The sequence below is a fragment of the Clytia hemisphaerica genome, unplaced genomic scaffold (genome assembly GCF_902728285.1).
Source record: "Clytia hemisphaerica strain Z4C2 unplaced genomic scaffold, Clytia hemisphaerica genome assembly, whole genome shotgun sequence".
NCBI lineage: Eukaryota > Metazoa > Cnidaria > Hydrozoa > Leptothecata > Clytiidae > Clytia > Clytia hemisphaerica.
The window spans coordinates 203,296-217,749 of NW_027103756.1; the positions used below are offsets into that span (position 1 = coordinate 203,296).

The 14,454-nt window shown below is 35.1% G+C and overlaps 1 protein-coding gene across 1 annotated transcript; it reads right to left on the bottom strand.

Annotated features, from left to right (window-relative positions):
- Positions 1–307: 307 nt before the first annotated feature.
- On the bottom strand, positions 308–14,081 carry LOC136805514 (cystinosin-like). The gene is made up of 10 exons (XM_067062082.1): positions 14,069–14,081; positions 8,998–9,073; positions 7,576–7,651; positions 7,091–7,226; positions 6,205–6,336; positions 5,177–5,276; positions 2,833–2,952; positions 1,635–1,805; positions 887–1,004; positions 308–663 (listed from the first exon to the last, which is right to left on the bottom strand). Exons 4-10 carry the CDS (start codon positions 7,198–7,200, stop codon positions 467–469), a joined length of 948 nt encoding a protein of 315 aa, XP_066918183.1. The 5' UTR covers positions 7,201–7,226; positions 7,576–7,651; positions 8,998–9,073; positions 14,069–14,081; the 3' UTR covers positions 308–466.
- Positions 14,082–14,454: the final 373 nt, after the last annotated feature.

Below are 14,454 nucleotides of genomic sequence, written 5' to 3' on the forward strand. Positions count from 1 at the left end.
AACATTGTTTGTACGATCAAAACGTTCATCTAACGTTATTTGAACGTTAATTGGATGTTGTGTGCTGTCTGATCTGTCAACATGGATGGGATCTTGTCAACAAACTATTGTCTAATTTTTGGATCCAAGTGGTCTCATTCTTGATATGCGTAAGTCATTTTTCTAGCGGTAACACCCTAAAAAAGCCGGGATTTGACCTCTCTCTGTTACCAAAAATAGAAACACAGAGGTCAAAAACCGGCTTTTTTGGGTGCTTCCGTTAAAAAATATGACGTCATCTTGACTTACGCATATCAAGAATTTCTACTCTGTGCATTTAGACAATCTCGATTTCCCCCAAAGTGAACCATGTTGCATGCTAACCTTTAAATCTTCAACTTGAACAAAACATGCCGCGTGTATTATCTGCTATCTAACTACCAATCCAAATAAGAAATGTTATTGACAATGTAAATGTGGTCCTAAATCAAATTGCCGATACGGGTTTGTTCACATTTGCATCTTTATGATCGTCATGTTGTTTTTCGTTGTCTTCAATCGGGGTGTATTCTCTTGAATGTCGGTACAATATGTAATGTTGAGTCATAAATAGAATGTCGAATAAAATGGAGAAAAATCCGAGACCGAACTTTGTGAAATCTCCGAAGATTGAATTCCATTCATCTGAAAAAAAGGATGAGAAAGTTTGTGAAAACCAAAAAGATTAAATTTTATGAATTTTACAAAAATCTCCACCACTTGAGACTGAAATACCAAACATTCAAAATTTCAGACAAACAGAATACCATTATGAAGGGAGCAATCAGTCCTGATTACCCATGATTCCTTTCGATCATTACATGTCTTATGAAACAAAACCCACCCTAAAGATATCTATCAAACTTACTGTTATTATAGGCGAGGAAGAACATTTGGATTAAGCTGAACGAACCACCAGTGAAGTCCAACAAAACATTTCCGATACTCCATCCAACAGTCGATTGACGTCGGTAGTTCATCACCGCCTACCAAAGAAAAGTAATGCTTATACAAAGCATTTTGCACACACAATTCGGAATTGGCACCAAACTTTCATATAAGTCATAATATTTGAGAAAAAAGGGAAATTCAGCAGGAATTTTTGAATAAATCAATCGATTTGTAAGTGCTATATAGTAGGTTCGAAGAGTAGAGTTTTAACTCTGAGTTTTAACACTAGACTTAAGACATCTTACCTTAGGATCCGAGGATCCAAAAGTTCAAAAATAGTCCAATAAGGCTCAGAATATAGCCTGGAAGTCTGCTAACCTCTCCCAAATTGAAATATTCGATTAAATTAAAGAGATAGCCCAAAATCGACTTTCTCACCGGAACTTTAAATCTTGAAAAACGTTAAAATAATCGGAATTCTCAATATATTTCAACCATGATTGTAGCTAAGGAAATGGAAATTCTAAAAAATGTATATTCTAATAGTCTTTTAAAATCTTTTTTAAAGCTTATATTTAAGTAACTAAAGTAAGTAAGTCCATTGGTTCGCTTTATGATGATTCTGATAGCGCTAACGGTTGTACCTACGTCCATCTATAAAATCAAAAAGTGGTGTAAGTGGCTCTGGGTATTAGGAGAATTTGTCATGTTTTTCACTCGCTTACCTGCGGGATGTACTTTATAAGTGTGATTCCAAGCTTGATATAGGAGAAGAAGTTAAGATAGGTGTACCAATTAATTTTTCCAGTGAGTGTGACCACAAGGGAAATACCAGCAAACAACCAGGCTACAGACGTCAATCCTTTACAAATGTTCGAAATGCGTTGATCACCTCTCTGTGAAGAGAAAATCTTGTTGTGAGTGTTCCGGTGGAAATTACGTGAGCAATGCAACTAGCCTATCTAGTGTGTGAAGGCATATAATATCTGTGATAAAAACTACTCTCTGGTACCTAATAGCAATGAAGTATAAGCCCGAAGGGCTAGAAGTCAATCTCTTTGGTAGGATTTGAAGCCAACAAATCCTACCAAAGTTGCGCGGCCTTGAGCGGCTCGCCTGGTTTTTACACAAATGACAGATTGAAACTAAAATTTACCACTAAATTTCGAAAAAAATATCAATCGTAAACAAAGGAATTGCTAGATTCAATCTGACGTCCAAATTACGGCGTATTTTTTAAGCTTCACTTTTTCTTGCCTGAGAAAGGTTAGAGATTGAACTCTAGCCCTTCGGGCTTTAAACTCAATGCCTAATAGCCATCCCCCCCGCTAGTTAATTTTTCGAAAATTTTCCACCCAGGACATTCTTATTCCAGCCCCCCCCCCTTCGCTTATTAATTTTTGGGAAAATGTTTTTGAAAGTTCCCCTCTTTTGTCCTAATTCTCCTATATTAGCCTCCTTTTCAAAAATTTTCCACCCAGGACATTTTTATTCCACCCCCAACTTATTAAGTTTTGAGAGTTTTTCCAATCCCCCCGGCTATTAGGTACCCGAGAGTAACACTTTAGGCTTATAAAGTTTCGCAATTCTCGCACGAGTTTTGGGCTTTTCCACGAATGTTAAAATGTAAGACTTATTGCACTTTTTAGCCTGTTTAAGCCTCATAAGTCAAAAGACAAAAATTACAACCCGTATTTATGTTCCTCTAAACTATTGTTCTTGTGATTCGTATTGATTCGTGAAACAATTTTTCCTTGCATTCGCAAAAGTTTATGTCGTAAAAATTCACGATTTTACGGCGTCGCAAAACTTTTCGCCCGCGAAAATTTGTAAACCTGAAGTAGAAAAATTGTGTGTTGAACGATGAAAAAGAATGTGGTTATTATATTTTGGTTTTTCTTTAAGTAAAAAAGTTTGACTTACATCGAAGAAGAAGCATTGTGTTATCGTGACAATGGTGAGGACGACAGCGTGTAATGCGAAGAAAACGTCGTTCGGTTGAACGGGAATCACCGAACCGCCGTATTGCGCAAAATATTCGTCCTACGGCGTGGAAAGAGAAGGGATAGTTTGATGTGTTTGATTTAAATTTGAATGCGTTCCTATAGTTTGGAAGGGAAGCTTCAGAGGAAATAAGTTTGAGATTATAGTCCAGTTTTACGACTTAAAAGTCAAAGGCGACTCAAAAGCTCCCTTTTCTGTGGCTATCTACCTGAAGTTAGGGGAGGTCACAACTTTTCCCCCATGATTTAGCATGATAAAGGATATTCTAGGCAAAGAGGAGTCAAAAAAATTAAAGTGACAAAAAGTAAAGAACATTCTTGCCACTCTTATTAGCCAAATTCAGGAGCCGCTCGCTTCGCTGCAAAACGGCGTTTGTAGGGACAAAATTCAGCGGCAGCCATATTTGTTTAAGTTTTCTAGGTGGAAAAGGCTGCAAAACTGTTGAAAATGGAAGATGTAAATTGTAGTTCATCACTTTGCTTCAACAACGTCAGGACCAAAATAAATGCAGTGTTAATAAATATATAGACTGTCTTTATCGAAGAAAACTCAATCCATATATACAAAAATTAGTTTGTATATGACTGGTGAATGACCTACGAATTGGAAACATGAACATTTATTTATTTTGTGTTGTGGAGTGGACCAGAGTGGAGTTTGTGAAAAAGTATGAAAAACTTGAACTCAAGACTGCAAGACAAGCCAACTACTGAACATGTTGATCGCAATTCAGAAAACCATGAACTTTTGGAGTTGATTGAGGAACAAAAATACAAGTCCTTGTATATTATAAAGCTACAGCAGGCTGATCTGACAGGGCATCATTATTCATCTATCTTTAAAGAAGCTTCTTCACTTAGGAAGACCTGATTAATAAACCAAAGACCTTTAAACTTCTCTGTGGAATTACAGTCGAGGGATTTCAAATGCTTATGGACTATGGAGTCATGTGTTTCTCCATATAATCAATGTTTTGAAAAATTACGACACCCAAACAATTTGGATGGGAAACACAGTATATATGGCGCAACCACAACAATTTGTCATCATTCGTTGCATTTTGATTTTATGTCATTTGTAATGGGAACATCCTTGACAACTATGCAACCATTTGGTAATAATTGGATAAACGGTACTTAATAATAGAATTGATTTGGAACCAGAACGTCAAAATCAAGAGAACGATCAATTCTCAAAAACTGATAATCAAAGAAATTTTAATATTGCCTCAACACAGGTGTATTCATGTAGAACATTATATTGGTTGTGCTCGAAAATGGAAATTTTTAAATTACATTTGGCAAATGAACCGTGTTGATATTCTCACTTGTGTTTGGCAAATATTTTGTGGCATACAATAAATCTCACGTGACCACTGGGAAACCCGACCACTGATTGTGCCAAAAGACTGAAAGAATGAGGCAACATTTTTAACAATTTTATACGTCACTATTTGTATTTATAAGTTTTTTTATGAACAAATTTTAACACAAATCAAAATATGAGCAGACCTAATTAAAACCAAACACGAATAAGAATAAACATGTTCGTACTGTATCAAATTTTAATGATAGTATTCATTATTTATATTTTGTTTAAAATTAGAATTATCTGGGACAGCCTGCACTGATAGCTTTTTCCTTCTTCAGATTTAAGCTTTAGATTAGCTCATTTTAACATACTCAGGAACTGATCCACCTTGCCTTGTTTCACCAGTCTGGGAAACATGTTTCAAATATAACACAGTACAATACACGTGACAGTATAATAGGCACTACCACCGACGGGACAGTCACAGTAGACTTTTACAGGGATATATTTTCAAAATAAAAGAACAGCAGGTCTAATTTGTGTGTCCATAAGACATAAGATTTTTAGATCATAGCCAAAGTTATAGCCATGATGTGGGGCACTTCATTTGACTTAATCAGGCTATTAATAAAACTGGAGTTTTGTTCTCAATTTCAGTTTTTTGGGTAAACTTTGGGTATTTGAGATATGTTTTAATGCGTGAAATCAGTTCCTCTTTTGTCCTTGAGCATCCTCGAAAACGAAAGTGAAAATGCGCCATCTTTGATTTTTGTGCCTAAAAGCGTCATTTTGCAGCGAAGCGAGCGGGTCCTGAATTTGCCTAATACGGTACTTCATCACCAAGCGTCACACAACGTTGTTTCAACGTTCATCTAACTGATATATCTACGTAATATGGACGCCATGAAAGTTAGGTGAACGTTGAAACAAACGTATCAATAACGGTACTTACTTGGACGGATTTGACATAAAAGAGACCAACATTGAAGAACGAGTAAGCCAAGAAGCCCGTAAGATTGTAGCAAAGAAAATCAAAATTCAATCCAACAACACTGAAAGAAAGTCGACAAAGTAAAAGATTGGATCTTCTCGTTCACATATTTACTAATTTTACATATATCGATATATAATTTTACATATATCAATCGTGGCCGGGTAGCTTAGTCGGGAGAGCATTCGCCTTACAATCCAAGGATTGTAGGTTCGATCCCCCGTCACCGCCAACTCAGCGGATGAGTAGCTTAGATTGGGTAATCTGATCTAGGCGGTAAGTTACTGGGAGCTGAGAGTAGGTGTGCTGCTCCACCTCAGCATTCGATCTCCCAGGTCTAGCGCAAAAAGAAAAGGGGATAGACTCCCTCACTGCCGAATTTTTCTGTAATTCGAACTAAAATATGGGTCCGATCAGCTGGAAATTCGTATGAAATACCATCTGTAATTCGAATCTTTCTGTAATTCAGAGAGTCGGATGAAAAGAAAAAGAGAAATGGGCTTTTCCGGAAAAAAATTGAATATGGGGGGGGGGGGTGGTGGTCGCTACCCCCGGACAATATAACACCTTTCCCGAATTGTTTGGTATTTTTCGAAGGTCTTCAAACCATATTGAAAACTATATATTTGTATTCCTCCTATAAGGACAAGTGCATGCTGAAGATTTGAGCTCAAAAGCTTTTTTCTATCAACTTTTATAACTGTTTTTGTTCACGGTGAAATCCCTTATAAAAATTGAAACATACAGCCCGGCCTCGTTTCCATGTTTGTAATTCTATTGTTTATAAAAAAGAAATTTCAAATCAAAATAACTCAAGAAACGGAAGTGCTTTTTTCATAATTCTTTTTTTATTTGTTTAGTTTTGCAACATACAATTTTATGAAACTAAATAGAAACACCCAAACATTAAAACCAAAAAGTCAAAAAGCATGAATAACAATTCGGCAAATGTGTATGAATGAAAAAAGAAAAAGAAATGATTAGCAAACCTTCTACGACGGAAATTTTCGATTGTTTGTGGGTAGAAGGAGATTGACCATGCCAAGAAATATACCCAACCAATCACAACGTTGATAGATTGTAACGTCAGAGAATGTACGACTCTCACTTGCACTTCTTTACTGCGAAGGAAAAATTACATGTTTTTTATAAGAGCATGGGGAAAATACACGTTGCTTATAAGCACAAGGGAAGAAATTTTGGCGGGAATTTAATTTGGTGGATGACGGATTTTTAAATCTGAAATCATTGATATCGGGGAAAAATTGTGAAAAATCGGACATAAAAAGAAACAAATTAAATTTGGCAGGAATTTAATTTGGCGAATGACCGAAAAAATTTAACTTGACGGGAACTTAATATTTGGCGGATTTCAGACAAATCCACCAAATCCGTCAAATTTTCTTCCCACCAAAATTTCTTCCCTTAAGGTACACTTTTTTATAAGAACAAGGGGAAAAAATACACGTTTTCTATAAGAACAAACTATATATACCATAATTCTAGTTCTTCTTAGTTCCAAAAGTGCTCGATGATATCTAGTTGTTAAGAATGAGAATTGTAGTGTTTGGTAAATAAAGTTTCACGCCATTTTTATGGACGACAATCATCAGCCAAATAAAAATGAAACTTTAAATCTACAAGTCTCATTTTTAACAACTTAAGAACAAACTATATAAGAACATAAAGCCTCGATTGCCAAAACTTGAAACGTTTCGTCAGCCTTTTCAGCCAACAGCCTCAGTGAAAGTAAATGAATTTATCTTAGAATTTATCAGTCAAGAATAGAGACAAATTTATTTTCCGATACTTGGAGTTTCGTGCCGTTTCAGGCAGTCTTCGGTCAGATTTCTTAGAATCTTAGAACTTACGTACTTTGCAATTGGATGTGTACCGTCCGGTAGAAGGGAGACATTTCTTCCATCCGTAACATTGATGTGTGTTGAACCAACTTCGTTCCCATAAACAAAAACTATCTGTGGCATGGTACCATGTCTGGTAGAAATGTGAACTAAAGAAAGAAACAAGTGATACTTTTTATGGACCTACCTCGTTTATCTATAAAACATTGAACATGAAATTGAACCTCTCCCAAATTGAAATATTCGATTAAATTAAAGAGACCAAAATCGACTTTCTCGCCGGAACTTTAAATCTTGAAAAACCAAAATTCTCAATTTATTTCAACCATGCTTGTGTATAAAACGAAATGATTGAAATCACTTGTCATACATCAGCCTTTGAATGTTCTTAACTTTTTGAGTTTTAAACCTAGAAATGTCCTCAGAAAGTAAAACAAGAACGTAATAGGGAATATAAGAAGGGAAACAATTTTTTTGTAGCATAATCTTTATACTTACATTACTTTTCAAGGGGAATGCTATGCTTTTCTCGTCACTCTCTAGTTTCAAATTGATCGGTTGATCGATGTTTTCACTGAAAGGTAAAATATTGTTTTTCAAGTTCTTGTGTAAAAAGGAAACTCAGCCATCCTATTGGTTACATTCGATTTTTACGTCACTTCTAACCAATAGAATGGCTTGGTGGTTGATATTTTCACTGAAACACAAAAGATTGTTTTTTAAGTCCATATGTAAAAAGGAAATTCAACTTTTAAGACCTGATGCTAAATGTCAATAAAACATACAAAAAGAACCTAACAAGAAATTGCCGAGTTTTTTATCTATTTTTTTTCCGCAAAGGAGAAACTTTTGATTTGTTTAGAATACTGACTAAGGACGACGGTAAATCAGCACCCTTTCTGTCCTCGATTTTGCAGGTCAGAACTGCAGGTTGTTTCAAAAATAGTTTCGCCATCCTCAAAAGTGCAAAATACAAATACACCTTTTTTTTAAGAAACACACTTTTAAGAAACATGAGGCTCAGAATGTCTAAAAACTAAGAAACATCTAAGAAACATGCTGAGGCTGAGAATCTTCAAATCAAAACAAATGTTTTTTTGCATGAAAAATATGCTGATTATGTCAAAAAGTTTAGAAACATGTAAGAAACATTTAAGGCTTAAAAGGCCGATTTCTTAAGAAACATCGAGGCTGCTTGGTAAAACTAGTTTCTTAAAAAACATTAGCTATTAATCGAGAACACAAGGAAAAAAAACACCCCAGGGAAGCAAATAATTTTTGATTGCTTAAAAAGTTATTAGTTTCTTAATCTTACAAGCCTTACTTTCAGCAAAAGTTGTAACATTTCTGGGCACTATACTATCATGGCATGGTCGAAATATATTGGGATCCGGGCGAGAATTTAAGCATTTAAGCAATTTAAGCATTTCCACTTTTATTTAATTAGATATTTCTATTTGGAAAGTATTTATTCATCTATTTGGCAATATCTTTATTCTTAATGGAACATTTTTTGTTTTTGAAATCTTTAGTTTAAGGTTGCCAGCCTTAAATGAAACTTGAATTCCAGGGCTTTCAAGGATTTTCCAGGGTATTATTGTGATTTACCAGGACTTTTCAAGCCCTTTTTCCAAGATTTTTAGGGTACTTAAACCGAATTCTAGGACTTTTAGGCTGGAAAAATTTATGTATGGATTGAATGAATGAATGAATGAATTATAAGAGTAGCTGACACACAGAACAATTTAAACCGTTAGTATAAAATAATTTGCATCAAGCACCAAAATTGAGAAGATTTTCCGAAATAATTACTAGTATGAAATAAAGATGATTCAAAAGTTTTCAACTTCCAGGATTTCCCAAGACATTGGGAAAGGTTGCACTGTTTAGCCTACTTGTTCTTATCATATTGTTTCTTACCTGAGTTTCAGTGTGAACATGGTAACATGAAATTCCAATTCCACAGTCTGACAATCTGTGACAATAATCTCAACTGCTGAAATGAAAAGCAGAATTCAATTCACTTACTTACTTTGATTATCCTGAAATAACTATGTTGTCAGCTATACATTAGTAGTGAATAATACCAGGTGTCCCTGGATGTCCCAGAAAAAAGTCCCCCTCTTTGAAGTGAATTTTCTCGAGTTCTATGAACTTTGAAAGCATCAATCCTTTTGCATTGGAAAAAGGAAGGATAAACTTAAAATTTGAGGGGTCATTTTTAGTCAACTAGATAAAAAGTTATGGTCTAAATGCTAAAAAATTACTTTTAAAAAAAGTCGAAAAAACGCGAAAAATGAGGGTATTAAATTTATTGTAAGACAAAGACACAAAAATGTATTTTTATTCATCAGGAAATGTATTTCCATTTTTTCCAAGGCACGAATCAACAAGATTAACAATTCCTGCAAAAGCCACCTTGAAGGTAGGCTACTGTCTATTGTGTAGTCTACCTTAAAGGACAACATAGAAAAACTTGATCGTTAATAAATTGATAATAGAAGTGCTTTCTTTGATGATTTGATACAGTTGATACCCTCATTTTTCGCCTTTTTTGAAAAGTAATGTTTTAGAATTTAGGCAATAACTTTTGGAAATTTGTGAATCGAATGTAGCCTATAATCTAATGTCAGATTCATACTCTTTCCACCAGGGTTAATGCAGTGGATATACTATTCAAAGGGATTTTTATATGGTTTACCCTAATATAAAAGTGTGTTCAGGTAGCCAGTTGGCAGGCTACTAAAAATGCGTATTGATTTCTTCGCACTTAATTTTCATCTTCATTGATTTTGCAATACAAGTGTCTAGGTATATGTACTAGTTATTGCATGATTTCGAGTGCAATACGAGAAATATTTTACGAGTTCCGAGATTTTTCCGTAATATTTTTCTGAGCCTTTAGGCGAGGAAAAATATCGGTAAAATCTGGGAACGAGTAAAATATTGAGTATTGCACGAGAAGTCATGTGATAACTAATTTATTGTCGACTCAAAAAATTGTCCTCTTTTTGTTTTAATAAAACTTACTTCTGCCTTCTTCTGCTTCTGTGTAGTTTCGAATGTTTTTATTCGAAAATCTAATTCGAACGTTAGATTCGAACAAAAACATTCGATAACTTCCCGCCGAAAATATTCACACAAACAAAACTTTTCGATCATTTTCGATCCAGAAGTTTTGTTTTGAAAAGTTACAGATTTTTCAAAGATGTATTTGAAAATTTCTAGATTGATAATTCAAAATGCAGATGATGTACAGTATTGTTTCGATAGAGAAGAAACCCTCCATCATTGGATTAATCAGATTGATAACATTCAGTCTTTTTCGATGTTTTTGTTTCGATGACATGGCCATGGTAAAGAATAGCAGAGGAAAGGAGTCCCAGGATGGAAATGTATGCTTGTGATAATGGTTAAAGAACAACATTTGGATACTTTCTTGATTATCGTCAAGCTCTAAATGTTTCGAATTTTAGAAGGAAGATGTAATGATTGTTGAGTTGAAAAGTCATGGACGTACGTTGTTGTCGAGAACGAGAATTAGGAGAGAACTTTTATAAAAATTACTCGTCATTTGGTTTAATACAAGACATTACACTTCCCTTGTTATGTTATGAGAAATTTTATTGGCAAACATTCAAGAATCTCAAGTTTTTTGTATGCATTGATAAAAAACTGTTTGGTTACCACACGGACAAATTTGCCAAAAGTTGAAAATATTTGGGTGGTGTCAAGTAGTTTTATAATTTCTTAGTTCATCAGATTTGATTTTAGTGTCTTTTATGGAAGAACTCCAAAGTAAAAGTTAATCTGAACATACTTTTGTTGCGTTTTTCCCTTTGATTCCCAAGACAGTTTCTCCGAAAGTCAGTTCTTTTCGGCTGTTTTGTTTTGATTTTTCTCCCGCCGCTTACCTAGTCCCCCAAAAGTCAACGCGGTCATATTTCCAGACTAAAGAAATATGAAATATCGCAAATATCTCGATGCTCTCGACCAATCAAAACACTGATATTTTTTTGGGTCGGCAATAAATATTAAGCTACAGAGTACAAACACAGTAAATAGGCACATTTTGTAACCTTTTAATTCCATGTATACTTTTGGACACGCTGTTTGGACACATTTTTAAGATATACAGTGAGATAAAAATCAAACAGGTAGAAATTGATCCATTGCTAATTTTGTGGAGTGTTATAATGTAATATTTTTGCCTCTAATTTATGGAGCCCAAATGGTATATAATGAATAGCAAAAGGTCTATTATACCAGGAAATACATTAGAAAAGCGAAAGAAAGATTGCCTGACAGTTATAATGTCTCTCAATGTTAATATTAAGAAATCAAATAGACCTTTCCCTAGTCCTAACACCATAAGTTGTTCTAATGGCAACATCCCACATCTTATTCTGAAACCCTTCTTTAAACCTGGGAATAATAGAAAAGTCAGAATTGCTGATCACTAATTATTATAGCAATCAGAGAGAAGATCATATATTTTTTCAAATTTCAGTCCCACTAAGGGTAGGAGAAATAGGTAAATTTCAACTTTTTACCCCCAGAAAGATTGAAAATTGGTCGAAATTGGTCAAATTTGTCCCAGTAAGGGTCGTAAAATTCACAAAATTTCCAAGGGTTGAAAGTCGGGCGGCTCCCCCCGGGAAGGGGAAGGGTGTTGGAATTACATGTCTACATTAGACCAACATACAGGGCAGTACAAATTAAAATTAAAAATGTGCAAATTGATCTACAATCAGACTACAATCGTGTGGAGTCATTGAGTAATGGTTTTTTTACCACATAAATGGTATCGTGCACAGCTGTCACCTAGGGACAAGATAAATTTATCCTGTTTGTAACTGCCGAGGCACAGCAGGGAAACCTGGCTGCTCTTGTGCTTGGTTTACGTCATCTTTTGGTCTTTTGTTTTTTGTTCCGTGTCTCTTTTGTCTCGTTTCTGTTGCTCTTGGTTTCCTTTGTTTTTTGTGTCATTCATTTTGTCTTGAGAATTACGTTCCGTTTATTATACACATTTTCTTTTATTAGAGTAATTAATTTGTACATACGGTAATTATCTAGTAATTAATATAAAAACTAGGAGTTGTCAGTAGAAATCATTCATTCACATCATTTGTTTTTCTGAGTGCCTTTTTTCTGTTCTACAGTACCTGCTGGTCTTACTGGATTAGAGATTTTCTATAGTTTTGTACATTTTTCTAAAGTAGTTTTGTATTTTTTTGTTCTAGCCTATCGTTTCAATATATTGTTTTATCGGAGCGATTGAGTCCATTTCCTGATTTCCTGAGATAAGTTTCTTCGGCATCAACACTATTCTATCTATCTATTTCGTTAAGCCAGACGTCCGCGCTCGATAGGATCGATCATCGGAACGGCTCGATGACGGATCGATATGTGATCGATGGATTACTTAACGATTCGGATGGGAGATCGATAGAGGATCGATACTCAAGATTTTTTTAAGCTTATGATTAGTTGATCCATTATCGAGCTAGTATTTCAATCGTGTAAACCGATTCGTCATCGATCGTCAATCGATTCGTCATCGATCGTTAATCGATTTGTTATCGATCGTAAATCGAGTATGAGTCGATAGGGTCATAAGATCGATACAAGATCGATGATAGATCGATAAATAATCGATACTCAAGACTTTTTAATGGCTGAATCTTCCATCGATCTCCCATCCAGTTACATCAAAATGCCTCGAAAATGTCAATATGAAAATTGCGTAATCAGAGAACGTATGTCTCGCTCATTATAAAAAGGCCGACACAAACTTTCAATAATTGGATTGTAACATCGAGTTAAGTCTCTTTTGTTAAGTCACCAGGGGGTAAATAAAATAGACCTTGATACATTTATCATTCGTTTCAACTTGACCATTTGTTTAAAACTCAGCCTCCTAAATATTTGGGGTAGGTAAAATATGTACAAAGAAATTCATACTTTTCCAACCCGGCCAATCTTTAAAAAAGAAGCGAACAATAAAATGTCATTACCCTTTCCAAATAAACCTCTTTGGTGGCGAGCGTAGTCTACTCTGACCCACTCTGACGTAATTGTAAAATTTATGTAATGGGAGTTTGACATAGTAATGTAATGTTGTTTGGGGAATTATGAAGTTCTCTGGGATTTCGATTGCATTTATTCAGGTCTATTTTTTATGACTTCTAATGGTACTTTTTCTAACGAGTTTGATTACTCTGTTCTCACACTTATGTCTTTTATTTACGCGTCCTTTTCCGTGATTACTTTTATTTATATTTTTAAAGACAGGTAAGAAGGCATATTGATGTAACTGCCATCTGGATCGTTAAGTAATCCATCGATCACATATCGATCCGTCATCGAGCCGTTCTGATGATCGATCCTATCGAGCGCAGACATCTGGGTTAAGTTGCAGGCAATAGGCTTTAAGGCCCACTTTCACAACTATAGACGCTTTCATGGAGCACCCCTTTGCCTTTAGCACCTTGGACTGACTATCGTGAGTCGGGAAACTTGCATCAGTGGAGGGGAACTTGCACAGCCATCAAATGACCTCAAATGACTGACCAATCAAAGCAGCAAAATTTCAAAACAAATGAACTACACAGCTCTGATCGCATATAGACTTTAAACATTAGACTACTTTACCATTTTTGTTTTGATTTAACTTTGTATTTTAATGAACAGACAGGTTATTCATTTAAGGGCATGTTTGCCCTCCACTGATGCAAGTTACCCGATCTCACGGTACCCTAACCCTATTCCCCTCCTCCTGCTCACATGGCATTATGGGTTGACATGAAGGTTCATTCACTTGTGAGCTGCTGCGATTGTTGGAATCAAACAGAAATTCTATTGTTTAATCTGTTTGTTAGTATAGAGGCACGCCTCCTTTCTATACTATATCATTAAGGCAAAGATCTTCACAAGAGAAGACAGACACAAGACTGAATTTTATAAAAATATGAGAACAATTTTTTCTTACCTCCAGAAACATTCAGAAAGAAAGCAAAACATAAAACCAGGATAAAGATATTCTTTCCACGAGCTTGAAGAGCCATGTTTCCAAGTAATATACTGTGAAGTTAAATTATGATTGATGAATTTTGAAACTTGGTGTAAAAGTATGTGATATTTTTGGGTTTCAAAATTTTATTTGTTTTGATCATGTGAAAGGTCTTGCCTTTTCACGTGATTTCATAATAACCTGTCTACACTACAATCTGAAAAAATGCTCCACCTGGTGATCGTTGTGAGGGAAAATAATCTCCGATTAGTGTAGAAAGAGTGTTATAAGAATTAAAAGCCCGTGTACATGGTAAAAGGTCAAAATTCTCGGAACTTGATTGGCTTAAAGTCAGCTCTCGTCTA

Bases quoted from the DNA above. Each gene is read 5' to 3' on its own strand.
- LOC136805514 (XM_067062082.1), bottom strand. From the start codon at position 7,200: ATGCCACAGATAGTTTTTGTTTATGGGAACGAAGTTGGTTCAACACAC. The intron at 5,277-6,204 runs GTTTGCTAATCA...ACTTTCTTTCAG, and splicing joins GAAAATTTCCGTCGTAGAAG to TGTTGTTGGATTGAATTTTG. The intron at 664-886 runs GTAAGTTTGATA...CCTTTTTTTCAG, and splicing joins CTTCCTCGCCTATAATAACA to ATGAATGGAATTCAATCTTC.